The sequence below is a fragment of the Pagrus pagrus genome, assembly GCF_965226575.1.
Source record: "Pagrus pagrus genome assembly, chromosome: 12".
NCBI lineage: Eukaryota > Metazoa > Chordata > Actinopteri > Spariformes > Sparidae > Pagrus > Pagrus pagrus.
In genome coordinates, this window is record NC_140196.1 from 16,781,257 (window position 1) to 16,797,203 (window position 15,947).

General features: G+C 40.7%; 1 protein-coding gene across 2 annotated transcripts; it reads right to left on the reverse strand.

The window, feature by feature from the left end:
• Nucleotides 1–845: 845 nt before the first annotated feature.
• ralbp1 (ralA binding protein 1) lies at nt 846–15,321 on the reverse strand. Of its 2 annotated transcripts, XM_084368905.1 has the most exons (11): nt 15,239–15,280; nt 11,992–12,047; nt 10,972–11,274; nt 8,568–8,999; nt 8,129–8,478; nt 7,474–7,635; nt 6,097–6,228; nt 5,731–5,841; nt 5,414–5,535; nt 5,191–5,311; nt 846–2,609 (listed from the first exon to the last, which is right to left on the reverse strand). In XM_084368905.1, the coding sequence occupies exons 3-11, from the start codon at nt 11,219–11,221 to the stop codon at nt 2,310–2,312; spliced, it is 1,980 nt and encodes a 659-aa protein (XP_084225031.1). In that variant the 5' UTR covers nt 11,222–11,274; nt 11,992–12,047; nt 15,239–15,280; the 3' UTR covers nt 846–2,309. The 2 variants fall into 2 exon arrangements, with proteins under 2 accessions (XP_084225031.1, XP_084225030.1); XM_084368904.1 differs by lacking the exon at nt 11,992–12,047 and having other exon boundaries at nt 15,239–15,321.
• Between the last annotated feature and the right edge of the window lie 626 nt (nt 15,322–15,947).

Below are 15,947 nucleotides of genomic sequence, written 5' to 3' on the forward strand. Positions count from 1 at the left end.
AAAGTCACCCATGCAATTAATACTTGGGTAAAAGTCTTAACGTATCTGATATTAACTGTACTTAAATATCAAATGTAATTTTGTGCCAATAATGTACTTTAGTATTAAAAGTACAAGTAAGAGTAAATAATACATATATTTACATGTATATATATATATACTGTATCCTATGAGTCGACTGATTATCGGATCCCATGTACATTTTTTTGATTATGAGAATCAGTGTGTTGTTTATCAGATTTTCGATAGAATAAATTAATTTTAAAATGTGCTACTTTGGCTCTGATGCATCATGTGATCTGAAAAGTGTCTTGAAACTAATGTCATTGAATTCATGTAGGAAGTGAAGTACTATAAGTGTTCCTCTTTCAGGAAAGGGATGTGAAAACTGCCTTCACATAGTAATACATAAGTTAAGACAAAACACAACAACTACTCTCCAGCCTGGTGAACACATTTCTTATCAAGCTAAGGATACTTTTATTTTGAAAGTACTTTTACGCATATCCGGTCCTCTTTTAGCCGTTTTTATCCTACTTGACACAACTACTTTCCAAATCGGAAATTAGTTTTCAAAGGAAAAAAAAGTCGGGTGGTTCCACTATCTCCTAGGTATTAAGTCTTGATTCTGGTTCATAACCCAGCAAACACAAGAAAAAACCTCACTTCCTCAAAATGGATGCACAAGTTTTATTAACAAGCTCATTAGGCTTGGAGAGGTAAAAGTACTCAGAGACTGTGTAATGGAAAATAGGAATCACTCAATATGGACCACACTTCCAGCCAGCATAGCTGAGTAAAAAGGTAGGTAGGCTGTGTGTCAGAGAAAGAGGCAGAGATTCAGATAAATTATTTGGATCGACACTTTATTCTTCACAGCATTATTCTGTCTGCAACAATAAGCTACAAAAGCTTGGAACAATATGAAAATAACCTCATGAGAAGCTTCTGAGCCCAATCAAGCATTTATCTGTTTCGGTCACAGGATTAATAACAACACACTGAATCAAGAGTCCAGATGAGATTGCTTTGATTTGCCCGTGACCAAAGCAGGGGCAGTCACACTAGCATACTCCATACAGGTCATTAATAATAAAAAAAGAACATGTGACAAAACGTAAGAGCTGAAAATACAGTATGTTTGCAATTTTACAATAATATACACAAACGTTAAGTAAGTCAGGCCATGCCTTTGCTTTAAATATCACTGAACAATGACAGTACTTTGCAATAGTCATGGATCAGATGTGAAATGAAATGATTGACTTGTAATCTTGAGGGTTTTTTTTTTTTTTTACTTCCAACTGATGCCATGAATAACTCCGCACATCAAGAGTTAAAAAAAAGAATCAGATGCACAGCAAAACCAAACGCCTCCTGCGCGTCTCTGCACACATTTTGGCGACAAGAATCATCACTACAGATTTGTTATTCCATCGTAAAACTGGACAAATGTTTGTGCAAGAGAGTTAGAGATAACAGAAGACGATTGCACTACAGAGCAAAGTGTGACTGTCACGACGCTGCCTCCAGCTCTGATGAATATACTTTTGTTGCGTATTTGTTGTCCGTTCATGTTTTCATGCACTGGTCAGTCGCGCGATACACCAGCCACTGTGTTTATGTGCATCTGCTGTTCAAAGAAAAGAAAGCATCTACAATATATTTATACATATATTCATATATTACTAAAAAGCTCAAATTTAAAATCAATGTATTTCTTGGATAGTCATCCGTATTCTTCAGAATACTACTTAAATATATAATATATAGATAGACCAATCATAGATTTCTTCATTATTCAAAGAGCTTTTAGTGGTTCTCTGGGGAAACGTATCCAGGTCTGGCATCTTCAGTTATGGCACAGTGGTCTCTATCCTAACATGTCAAATTTGCATCTAGGTGAGCAACATAGTGAGATACAGGGGCTGAGATTATCTGGTTTATAAGCGTTTCTTGAGCCCTTACCAGCGAAAAATAAACTTTATGTCCTAAACTGGCATGACGCTCTCCTCTAAACCTCTTTTCCTTCATACAGGCTTGGCACTGTGAGTTTGAAAATATGGTCCACCTAGTGTATCTCAGCAGCAGCCAGTTGTCCGCTACAGAAGCTACTCGATTTGTTTTCGTTGTGTTTTGCATGCGAAAATAAGAAACAAGGTATTTTTTTTCTGCTAAAAGAGTCAAAGACAGTAACAGATTTTTTCCATGGCTGCCACTTGGTGGGCACATTTACTACTAAATTCATGGATCCAGCAAATCTCCAGTGGATGAGTGACACTACAGGACAACTGAGCCACCATGACATCTCACATGTTGGCATCCCTCCTGTCTTTGCTCGGCGAGGGCTTCGAAGGATCCTTAGCTACCTTGCCATTGGCTGAGGCAGCGGCGTCAGCACCAGCAGCCGGCGGGACAACGGAGCGTTTGTTTTGCTCCTCGCTGCGCGGCTCTGGGCTTGGCTGCGGGGGCGGGGCCTGCTCCACCGGCGGCTGGACGGTCAGTTCCTGCTGCAGTTTGTGGCTCTGCAGGAGGCGAAGCTGGACACGGAGCTCCAAGATTGCTTCCTGCTCCTCATGGATGGCCTGATTCAGGTGTGTGTTTTTGTTCTACAGGGCGACAAAAAAAACGCAGGCGGTGCTTTGAAACAAAGTAGTTCCTCTAAATATTTACAGAGAAAATATTTACTCTATATTGATCACATCCTTAGTCAAAAAAACATCTTCAGAAAGAAAATCACACCTGAAATGAATGATTATGATTTCAGACTTCATTCTGTCCAGGCTCAACACACTTAGTTCACCCCAAAATCAAAAATACATATTTTCCCACTCATCTGTAGTGCTTTTAATCCATCTAAACCCTCCAGGTTTTGGAGATATCAGCCATAGAGATGTCTGCCTTGTATTGTATACAATGGAACTAGATGGCACTCGGCTTGCGTTGCTCAAAGCCCCCAAAAATACATTTGGAAAACTCAACACCATTGTCTCTTTCCACAAATCATGACCCGCTTACTCAAGAGATCCACAGAACTTGTTTTGAGCAATTTCATGTGGGAACTATTTTCTTTATACCGAACTACACTAGCAAACTGTATCATTGCGCAGAGGGAAGCGTACGCCTACTCATGGACAAGAGGGTCATGCTCGTCACAGCGGGATGTAAACACTAATGGCGTCCTCTTTGGCTGAGCTGTCACGTTAGCTAGTTAGCTAGCCTCTTGTCCAGGAGAACATGCACACTTCCTTCTGCATAGTCATACAAAAAGATAGTTCCCATATGAAACTGGTCACAACAAGTTCCGTGGGTTATCACGAGCAACTTGGTCATGCTTTCTCGAAAGAAACAAATCTGTTGAGTTATAAAAATATAATTTCTTTGGCGTTTTGAGCAGCACAAGCAGACCGCCATCTTGTTATATTCAGAGGTGGACAGAGTACACAACTTCACTACTTGAGTAAAAGTACAGATACTCCTTGTCAAATATTACTCCAATACAAGTAAAAGTAGCTTAGTCAAAATATTACTTAAGTAAAAGTACTAAAGTATTTGCTTAAAAAAATACTTAAGTAAAAGTATTTAAAAAATATCTCAGGAAATGAAAGTAGCTTAATGTCATTATACAATACACTGATGCGATTCTGCTACAGACGTGTTTATAGCTCAAAAATAAACAAATAAAGGCAAGAAGCCTCAGAACACAGACTCAGCTGCATTCACCAACAAGTGAAATATATACTATACTCACTCTATACTACTCTCTCTCTCACACACACACACACACACACACACTCTCTCTCTCTCACACCCACACTCTCTCTCTCTCACACACACTCTCTCTCTCTCTCACACACACACACACACACACACACACACACACACACACACTCTCTCTCTCTCTCTCTCTCACACACACACACACACACACACTCTCTCTCTCTCTCTCTCTCTCACACCCACACTCTCTCTCTCTCACACACACTCTCTCTCTCTCACACACACACACACACACACACACACACACACACACACACACACTCTCTCTCTCTCTCTCTCACACACACACACACACACACACACACACACTCTCTCTCTCTCTCTCTCTCTCTCACACACACACTCACTCTCTCTCTCTCTCTCTCACACACACTCTCTCTCTCTCACACACACACACACACACACACACACACACACACACACTCTCTCTCTCTCTCTCTCTCTCTCACACACACACACTCTCTCTCTCTCTCTCTCACCCACTCTATCTCTCTCTCTCACACACACACACACCTAACTCCTACCTTGGACTCTTTGATATGAATTGTATAAAAAACATGAACAGAAAGTCAACTCAATCATTCAACTGCACTGCAACAGTTGCCATATTTTTAAACCGTTTAAAAATGGCAACTATGATACTACAAACACATACAATTACGTTTAAAATGTGCATCTGCAATTTAACCAACATTAAGCTAGCTAACGTTAGTAACAACTTTACATACCGCGACGTGCTTTTTCAGGTTGGAAGACGAGTTTTTGTCGGCCGTGATATAATTTGTTCGCGATAAGCACAACAAACATTTAAACTGAAACGAATCAAACGTGGGTTTGAGATAAGGCCACAGGTGCTCGGTGGGAGTTTCCCCCGTGTTTCTCCAGTTTCTTCTTCCATTTCTTCGTATGGCATGACGTAGTACAGGTACGGCAATACGACTAAGACAAACCATACGCAAATCAGCAGAAACAGTTTATTTTCTCTGAATTTTGCACACACAAAAAAAAAAATAATCATCAGCTGACGTAAGCTCAAAAGTAGCGAGTAACGAGAGCATCAATAGAAATGTAGTGGAGTAAAAAGTACAATATTTGTCCTTCAAATGTAGTGGAGTGAAAGTAAAAGTATCCCCAAAAAATAATACTTGAGTAAAGTACAGATACTCAAAAACTGTACTTAAGTACAGTACTCAAGTAAATTTACTTCGTTACTGTCCACCACTGGTTATATTACATTCAAGATAAGGCAGGTATCTTACGGTGATATCTCTGAAACTCTGCAGCTCAAACCAAAAAAATCCAGAAGAATAAATAGCACAACAGGTAAGGAGGAAAATATGTCAATTTGATTTTGGGGTGAACTTTCCCTTTAAGTCAAACTTTAAGGTGTGGGCTGAATACTCTTCTCACCTCCAGTTCCTCATTTTGCTTCTGCAGGTCTTCAAGAATCATCTGCAGCTCTTCCTCATCTTCACTCTCACTTTCACTGTCTGACGAATATTCCTCTGTCTCACTGCGGCCCTGCTGCCGACTGAGGAACACAATACTCGGTTACAACTGAGACCTTTCGTGCACACTATGACATCATATTACATCATATTTACTACCTAAAATGGTTTCAGTCTCGGTTTACCTCTGTATGTCTGCAATCTCCGCTCGCAGTCTCTCAATTTCTTCCTTCTCTGTTGCAATCTGTCTGCGAAGAACCTGCTCAAGAGAGATCAGCTCCTCCTGCTCTGTTAGGATCTCATTTTCCTGATAGTGGAGAGGAAGTGAGGGAAAACACATACTCATTCTATCACAGGGTTATACACGGTTTAGTCAGAGTAAAACGTGGATGAGTGGAAGATTTTTAAAACCAATTTCTAGTTATTAGACACATATCTAGTGGTATTTGTTGGTCTGAGTACACTTTATAACGGTGTTCGTTTGTGTGTTTGAATGACTCACCTGTGCCAATAGGAGGTTGATGACTTCCTCTTCATTCTCAGTCATTTCCTCTTTTGAAACATCCTCCTTTGAGAGACTAGCTATCTCCTGGGCGATCTTACTCTCACACTCCTAAAAGGCAAAAGGAGGAAAGAGTCAATAGACAATAGTCAAACAAGTGAACCTTGGTCCTTAAAAAGAGCAGCTAATCATCATGTTTTTGTGCATTAGCCATCTTGAAATTAGGAACAAGCACTGGAAATTTACGTTAGTGCTCTAACTGAGCAGGCAACCGCTCTGAATATGTTGGTACGATTGTCCTTGTTCTTGTTAACCAAAATATAAAACCATACAATTACGCACATACAGTATCCAGACACAACCCACCTGGCGTTTGGCCTCCCTCAGTTTGCGTTTTAGAGCGGTCAGGATTCTCTGAACCTCCCACAGCCGCTCCTCTTTAGATAAATCCTTCACCCCTGCCTGCAGGTCCCTGTGCAGGCAGTTCAGCAGGAACTCCTAAAACACATTTTTATTACATTTCAGAAGTTTGTTGACACTTTCTAGACACAGCACCTAGATTTACCATGACCTGGATGACTGAGAACCTTCATCAACATTAATAACAGTTATACATGAAACTTGTCATCCTTGAATGATGATCATTAAAAAATTGAGTACAGGAATCCGCTGAAGAAATAAGAAAATCAGCACATCTGCCAAAAACTTTAGAGACATCCCTCATTACTAGAAACATATGTATGGATGTCTAATATGCAAACATCTCATTTCCAATGCAATATTTCTTGCGAAAGGTGGAGGAGACAGGAGCCTTTTCACTGAGATGACATTCAAGAGCCTTGTAAGGTATTTTTTAACACCTTTCTTATATTAGCAACTTTCACAAAGTTACTAATATTAAAGTTAACATGTCTTCCGTTTATGTTTATTTTGCAGTGCGATTATTTTGCAGAACTCTTGGCACATGATGACAAAAGATCAAGTGCAGGCACACTAAGAAACAGGCAAAGATACAAAAACTTCTGCACTGCTGACTAAACAATGCAATATAAATAGAAGCTGCTTACTTTGCTAGATTCCTGCTGCATTACTACATATCTTGGGCCCCTGCTTAGAGTGGGGAAATTGTATCTTTTGTTTACTTAAAATAAGATATGTAAATATTTAAGAGAACAGCAAAATACCTGATGAACTAATTTTTACATATTTTTTTAAAAAGACGATTATTTTCATCATCCATTCATTTTGTGGAAAAGTGAGCACATCACAAAGTGATGTCCTAGAATAGCAAGTACAAGTAAGTACAAGTAAAAACAGGAATTCTCACAATTAAGAAGGTGAAACTGACGGATATTTGGCATTTCTGCTCGGTGAATGACCAAACAAACCCCATTTAATATGAGTTGGAGCGAGGAGACAGTAAACTTAGCTTAGTATAAACAACAGAAATGGAAAAACAGCTACTTTGGCTCTGTCCAGTGGAAAATAATCCACTTAATACCACCTTTAAACATTAACTAATGTACATGTTACATCTGGTTGGTTTGATCCTTGAAAAAACACAATGTAAAAATGACATGTTGCAGTTTGATGGAGGGTTATGTGTGGGATATTAAACAGACAGACATGAGAGCGGTATCTCTCTCCCAAAATCAAACTATTCCTTTAAGTTCCATCGATCAATTTTCTCAATAAAATAACTGACTAAAACGAACAAATTGTCTGCAGCGGGACTGAACCCACCTGTCGTCGGATCTCCTCTTTGATGCTCTCCTGGGTCTCGGGCAGCGCCGGCATCGTGGCCATGTTGGACCAGCGGAGTGGCCGCACCACCGGCTTCAGGACCACGTCTCCAAACAGCTCCCTCACGTGTGTGAAGAACATGTAGAGAACACGGTTCCCGATCTGAACAAATAAGTGAAGACAAAGCACAAAGTGCATCTAGTGTCAGACCTTATGATAAAACTGAATCATCTCCGCATCACAAATTCCTGCGTATTTACTCGGCCTGATTAAACTGACCCTGGGCTCCGCTCATTAATTGAAGAAAGTGTTTATTTAACAGTGTTGTGGCTACTGCTGCTGTTGGTTCAGAATAAGTGGAGCAGCCACAGAGATGGGGTTCCTATGGGGATAAATTAGCTTCACTAAACTGGGCCAGGGTTTTAGAACTGACTGTTTGATCCAATAAAAACTCGGTTGGGTTGTTGCTAAGGGGAGGTTTCTTATCTTTGAGGTACACAGCCTGAGCCCAAGACCCATTTTTCTCTTTGATGTTTAGTTTGCCTGTTGCTGTTCAATTGCTGCTCTCTGCTCTCTCTGTACCATTTCCTTCCTTTGTTATCTTTTCCCATGAATCTCAAATTCTATTTACTCAGCATGATCCATCCTCTCTGACCTGTATGGTTGGGTTAAGGACGATGGAGATGTTCTGGATATTCATCTTGGTGTCCGCCTCCCTGGCGATGACGTGGTCCATGTGCGTGACGAGCCAGGAGAGAATAAGTCGGGTCTCCGCCGGTACCTCGGCCAGCAGCCTCTGGAACTCCGACACCTTCTCGGCCTCCACTTGACGTCCGCAGGCGTCCTCGAAGCGCTGGGCCAGATCCCGGCCTAGCAAGTTCTCAGGCAGCTCGCGGAGGTACTGCTTCAGCAGGCTGGCAACCGTGTGGGGGTCATACTCCTCCAGGCAGGGGCACTCCTCACGGTCATACGCTGCTTTCAGTTCATCCACTTTGGACTTCATACCTGAGAGGGAGAGAAACTGATGTGAGTATCAATCAGACATACAAATACTACTCTAATTTTTACAATTTGGTTAGATAAAGTTTCTCTACCTGAGACCCGGTAGATGCCTTCACACTTCATGCCATAACTTTCAATGTAGTCCACACATTCTCTAAAGATGGCTGGCAGCTGGATACCATCATACAGAGCCGTCCTCTTGACAGCTTCAGCCAGAGGTGCACCAAAGATGGGCCTGAAGGTGGGGATCTCCACTGGGACTGGCTCTGCCTCTGTTGTCGGTTTCTTCTTCTTCTTCTTCTCCTTCCACTGTTTGACCACATCTGCAGCCGTCAGGTCCTTAGATTTCTTATCCTTGGCCTTGTCCTCCTTTGGGCCCTTCTCCTTCACCTTGAAGTCCTTTTCCTTCTTCTTAGAGAAACTCGGCTTCTTGAACACATGGATTCCTTTGGAGCGCTTCATCTTGGATGGGCTCTCTGCTTCGTCTGCAGAACTGTCCTCCTGGAAGGCGGCGTAGCCCTCCGCTGTGACAGTAAAGAAAGAGTAGGGAGAGGCAAAAATAGGGTTAGATCTGAGGGGAGAAACACCCCTGGTTTCTTATCCTCCTCTTACGACAGAACCATAATAGCAGTGAAATAGAAACAGGAAGAGGGATGTGTGAGAGAGCGAAGATAGCAAAGGAGGGGGAGAATGGGGACTTAGAAAAGAGGTCAGCCACCGATTTAGCATAGCTCCCACTGCACCTTACGCCTCTCCGCTCTAGAACAGGCTCAGTTAAAATATTATTCCTCAGAGCAAACAGCTTCAGGAAAAACTCAAAGAGTGGCCTCTTCACAGTTTGTGTCTCCTCTAATCATCTCTCTCTGGGTTACCCCTCCAACAGACCCTGTTTATCACACCACTGTCCGAGACACACCTTCACTGGGTGTGCTCTGAATCTGTCCATCTCTTCCTGTCTCCCACCATACACTGGTGTAAGAGCTAAATACAGACATGGAAAAAACCTTATACTAAGTGAGCCCAACAATCACTCACACTCCTTTTCCACAAACATGGAACAGGTTCAGCTGAAGTTCACTTCTGGCTGAAGCATTTCGACCAAAATTAAGGTGGTTCGGAACCAGAGAAGTTCAGCAGTAACCAAATAATAGCAGGTTTCCCTGACCTGAAGTGTGAACATGACAACATCAGTGGCCGTGTCAGATTCTACAGGTTGGAAAGAGAGGATGGAGAAGACCGTTGGTCTTTCACTTAATCGTCTTCATCATCTTCTTATCATTACCTCCGCCCAGCAGGATATATTTTCACCTGTGTCCATTTGTTGGTTGGTTTGTCAGCAGGATTACACAAAATCTACTAAACATATTTCCCCAAAACTTGGACGGAGGATGGGTCTCAGCCCAGAATAGACCAAATTAGCTTTTGGTGCAGACCCAGATAAAGGGACGGATCCAGGAATTTCATTCTCACTCTCTTTAACATTGCAAGATAAGGTGCATTTCAATTTTTTAGTTAATTTCTCAGAGAACAATGCATGGATCTTGACAATGATGAGGTGGCTGGTATCTACGAGTGAGTACAATTTCATGCGGATAAAGGGGACTGTTGGGCCTTTGCGAAGGTATCAGTGCCATTGGTATTTGTATCTAAAACGATAGAATAAAAGCTTGCAGGTAATCAGTGCAATCTGCCATCTTGCTACTACTGTTTGCTTTCGTCGTGCAACTTCTTCTGTTAATAATGCATCTTTGATTACAATGGTTCCACTCAAAACTGGTGGAAATGTGGTTCCACGGGTATCAACAGCCAGCAGGAAGGAAAAGAAGGATGCCCTCTTTAGTCAACAACTTCTGCTGAGGAGACGTTCAGAAACATTACAATGTTATTCAGTCCTCTGCTGCACTAAAGCTGGAGCTCAGTGGCCTGCAGTAAATGAAGTAGATGGAGATGTTCTACATTTTTCATATTTTCAACAAATCCGCCACATAAGGCTATGAAAATAGCCTTATGTGGCTGAAAAAAATTTGATAACACAGCAAGAGCTCTTTCTTCAGGCACTGTCCGTTACTCAATTGCATGCCAACCATATAGTGACCAAGTATTATTATGAGATATTAGACCAAGGTGCTACTTAAGTATATTACCGTGTGAAAACACAGCAGAAACAAGCAATTAGTGATGAGCGAAAAAGCCCAAATATATCCCAAAGTACGATTTACACAGTGAATTCCTTTTTACTAGAAGTGTCCTTGTTCTCTTTTGTTATAGTTATAAAGACTTAATAAGTCAGATGAATTATTAAAGGATTGGTTTGACAAACATCGTAGCACAAAGTCATTTTCAGAGCAAATAGCCGTTTCCTGTAGTTTTCACAAAGCACTGACAATGGCTGAATCACAAAATGTCCAGTAAGTGACCTTGTGTCAGGTAAGTCAGTCAAACTTTTCCAAGGTAAATAATACACCATCAATCTTAAATCACAGGATCATATCTTACTCCTTTTCTCCTTCTTCTTGAACTTGTTCTTCTTCTTGCTGTGCTCTTTGTCGTCGTCTGAGACGTAGGCGTCTGGTGCCTCGTGGTGGTGGCCATCGTGAGGCGGCGACGGTTCCCCAGTGCGGTACAAGCCTGGGAACTTGGTGGGACTGATCTCCTCAGAGCTGGGGGTGCGCGCCACGCCCCCTGGGTGCTCAGCCCTCCGCTGCTCTGCAGGGCTGCTGCTGGGGGGCAGGAAGCACTCAGTCATGGCTGCTCTGGCCTAATCACTCCTCTGACTGGCACATCACCTCTCCATCACACCTGCAGTGGGCAGAAACACGAGATGCTAACACATTGCAACCCTGCATTCAACTTCGAGATTATTTAATTATTCATTCTGCCTGTTGTCCACGTGTTATATGCCCCTTACTTGTGACAGGCAGTGGTAAGGTCTCTGAGTTTTATTTTTAATTATATTTGGATGGAAATGATTAGATCTGATTATGATTTTTTTTGTTATTGAGGTTCAAGGTCAGATGAATTATCATTTTACAACATACAAAGAAATGCAAGTTGTAGTCCCCAAGAAACAAATTTGTTTTTATGGTGGAGTGTTGTGTGTCAATTAATAAGTTATTTGTTCTTTTGTTTAGAATTCTTTTAACTAGTTTTTAGTAATCTATTAGATTAGTCAATTAATGAATTAACTGAATGAATCATTTAGTCCATATGTGACAAATTGCTTCTTTTGTCCCACTTAAAGTCCAAAGCCCAGACTATTTATTTACCATCATAAATGACATAGAAAAGCAGCAAATCCTAACATTTCAGAGCTGAAACCAACAGATGTTTTTCTTTAACAAAATGACTGAAAAAATGAATCAATTACTCAAATAGTTGGCTTTTTTTTTTCTCAAAAGACTAATCATTGCAGTTTGAAAAGTACATAGTTGCCAGGACTTGAAGAAGCTGGTTTACAGGACTTTTCACCACATAGATTTAATGAGTTAATAAAGGATTTTAAAACTGCAATCGTACATGTGTCTGAACGATGTTGCAGTATGTCCTCTCTCTGTCCATTTCTCCTTGTTGAACTGAGGACACAATTGAGTCACAATGAGTTTATCTGATTAAATAAAGGTCACACAAACATTTTTGCCAGAGCAAAACTAAACACTTACTAAGATCCGCTTAGCAAAGCAGAAGTAGCTTATAACTATGTAAGAGCACATTATAGCAACAAATATTAGCGATGACAACAAGATAAGCACCAAATGGAAATCTATTAGAAATAGGGCTGTAACGATTCATCGAGTTACTCGAGTTACTCGATTACAAAAATTGGTCGAGGCAAAAACTCTGCCTCGAAGCGTCGTTAAATTCCTATGACGCGCAGGGATCTTGAATGTTCCACACGGACCGTTGTTACTGCTGCGTAAAGTGCCGTACACGGACACAGAGAGCCTGACGGAGAGCCTCTCCGGGCGCATGAAAGATTTTTTAAGTGTCCGTCACTCCGTCGAGGGGAAACGGAGACGGCAAGGGCTGTGATTGGTCCTCTAAACTCACGTCCTCACGCTGGTTCTCCAGCAGGAGATTGCATTGCGTATCCGCCACCACGACGGAGAACTGCGAAGGCTCGAGATGACATGCCAGAGCAGAATCAGTTTGTGCGCGTTTAAAAAACGTAGATATGATATCTGCTTTACAGACAGTTGAGACCGACGTGACATGTTCTCTCTCTCTGTCTGTCTGTAAGTGTGTGTGCACGTGTGTTTGTTTACGTCGGTCCGGAGCTCCTCCCTTCGTAAAACAGAGCGGAGGAGAATTGTAGATGCGCGACGATGAAGAAATTATTAATTAAACGAACACGGTCCGGGCCGGTTCTATAGGAAAAGTGACCTTAAATGACTTCTGTTGTGATTTGGTGCTATGTATAACATAAAATTATATATAACACAGCATGCGTGCACACACATAGGTTGCTAGGTTACCATAGCAAATAGGCCTATCCCAGAGATTATATATTATTTGTTAGTAGGTGGTTAGAAGGTGCAATCCCTTTTTGTAATGTTGTATAAGACAACACTAAGGCAAAATGGCCGTTACTATTTAAGTTTGTATTGATTCATAGTGTTACATGTTATACATGTTTTACAGTAAGTTGAAACTGTATTGTTATTTAATTGTTTGCACTTGCACTAAATGGGTAAATTGCAATAAAGTTTTGGAGCCAAATGTTTGAGTTGTAAGAAATACCTCTGTTTTTTTAAGAAATAAAAGCCAAATGGTTGATCATTTTACAGCCACATCATTTTCGTCATGCATTATTTGTTTTGGTTGTTTAAAAATGCAAAAAAAATAAAATAATATATATATATATATATATATATATATATATATATATATATATACGATTAATCGATTAATCGATCGATAAAGTGCTAGATTAATCGATTCCAAAAAGAATCGATAGCTACAGCCCTAATTAGAAACCATGTCCGACCAAGTGGACAAGATGTGCAATATAGCTGTAACATACTTTAAATAATTTAACTATCAAAAACTTAAGGCTAAGCTACAATAAGCACACGTTTTTTCTACAGGAAATCTGTGACAATGTTGTTAAAAATATGTTTTTTTCCATCTAGACTAACATTTAAAAATCTGTAGCAGATCTAAGGCTGCATGATATTGTAAAAATGAAAACATGTTATTATTTTTTGACAGATATTCAATTGTAATATGACTAAGATTAGTGGGCATGATCAATTTTGCATCACTACTTTGATTTTCACTGAAAAAACTACTAAAATCATGATGATGTGACATTTGTTGATTCCTGTACCATCTTCTGGAGAACCAGATTTGTAGGCTAGGACATCTCTGCTGCACTAAACAATCACTAACACTGTTTGCCAAATATTTTACCTTGTTCAAAAATTAGTGACGATAACGAGATAAGCGCCACAGTTTATGCACCAACTAAATGGTATTTCATGATTTGGCTTTAGATTTAGAAACCACGTCAAACCAAGTGGACAAAGTGCATAACACAGCTGTAATACATTTCAAATGATTAGACAAAAAAACCTAAAGCTAAGATACAATTAACATAGATTATTTCTTCAGTTAAGCAGTGGTAATGTACACAAAATAAGTTATTTTCCATCCCGACTAAGATTCAAAATCTGTAGCAGACCTATTGATCTGTAAACCAAACCCAAACACTGTGTAAACAGAGAGGTAAAAGCACATTAAATCAAGTTTCCTGTATCTTCCTCCTGTCTTTCCTGAATCTTTCAGTGATCACTGTACGAACAGGACAGCTGCAACAGTAATGTCCACCCACCAGATGGGGCTCTGCTATATGAACAATCACATCCTCCATGTCCTGCTTCCATCAACATGCCAGTTCTGACATCCACTGTCAGCAAAATCAAAACTGCAGTCATCAACCATGGAAACTGTGACTGCAGATCAGCAGATATGGGTTCATTTAATGAGCTGAATGTTTGGGCGATCAACTGAAACAACAGTGAGACTGTCTGCATTGTTTATGTTCAATTAAGCACAAACTCCTCTGCAGTCAGGTTTTAGGAAGTAGATTAAATTACGTTATAACTGGAAGGATGTTGTGTGTTTAAAAGAGATATATCCTACTTATTACTGTGAGATGTTTCTCAAACTGACAGCAGGTTATACACGTCTTCTCCTGTTACATATTATTACTATACACAAGTTTAAGTTTCTCCATGAAAATACGCTGAATACAGAGTAGATAAATGTAATAAATGATGCACCACAACAGCTTTATGTTCCCTAACACTGTCTTAATTAAAGCCTGGAGACAAAAACTATTAATAAAGCCTGTTTGTCTGTCTGACTGACATCTTAATCTTTCTTCGCTGTGGGCAGATTATCCACACTATTTCCTGTTTCCACGTGAAAACTAATCAAGCACAACCAGTCAGACATCATCAACTTGCTGTTAGAGTACCAAGGTTACTTTCTGTGTCAATGAATTTAAGCATATGTACATTAAAAGCAGCCAGAAAGTAGAAGCTCTCCTCTGAATGGAGGGGCCCATATGCTAACGTTCGTTCAGCTAGCTGCCAACCCGCTAAGCTAGCTGATTAGCCAGCCCCACCGTCACAATTAAAGCTGCCGTTTCCTCCAAACAAAGCCTACGTGAGATATATAGTTAGCTACATGTGCTAAACTATGTTCTGCAACCGCTGTACTGTCGTTGAACACGTAAAACACAAAAGACAACAAACTTTACCAAGAACTATCCCGTTCGGTCAATTTCAGAGTGGAGCTTCCGGATGTCTCTATACTAAATAAACCCATCTGCGCTTGCGCGGTGGCCAAGATGCACACTGGGAAATGTAGTTCGAAAGAGGATGAGTCAATTCCTGGGAACTTTCACCACAGATGTATAGTCTATGTAGGGTTTTATTTTGGTCAGAGAATGATCTGGAATTAATGAGGCATGTTTAGGCTGTGGTATCGCTCTGATCTTAAAACACAAGTCGGCTGTTATATAAGTGTAAAAATAAACTGTCAAACAATGTTTTGAAAAGCAACTTTAATCTAAATTTGGTGAAACCACTTGCTACTCTGAATCATGTGTACTTTCCCAAACGCTGCGGTTGTGCTAAGAGGGCTGGTGGTCATCCCGACATATGCAACACATTAGGCCTCTGATCTTTGTTGGCACCGTCCGCTCCAAACCCACAGCTGCAATGGCGAATTGAGGTCGTGATTCAATATCATAAAAACAGACAAACAAGGTCTCATTGTTCGTCTGGTACATTAGTCTGTACAAACTGCTGTTGCATGCCAATTGGGAACAGAATCAGTGATAGGGCACCCTGCTGCCTTTTGAAAATGCACCCGCTTTTACAAAGAGCATTTGTGTGTGGCGGTGAGAGATTGGCATCGGTAAACGTTCCCTTTCCCCTCCGCTCGCATGAGACGGTCACTGAGCA

Excerpts from the sequence above, each read along its gene's own strand:
- ralbp1 (XM_084368904.1), bottom strand. The coding sequence starts at position 11,221 with ATGACTGAGTGCTTCCTGCCCCCCAGCAGCAGCCCTGCAGAGCAGCGG. Across the intron at positions 8,479-8,567 it reads AGGCATCTACCGGGTCTCAG|GTATGAAGTCCAAAGTGGAT; the intron begins GTAGAGAAACTT and ends TCTCCCTCTCAG. Across the intron at positions 2,610-5,190 it reads AGCAAAATGAGGAACTGGAG|AACAAAAACACACACCTGAA; the intron begins GTGAGAAGAGTA and ends GTCGCCCTGTAG.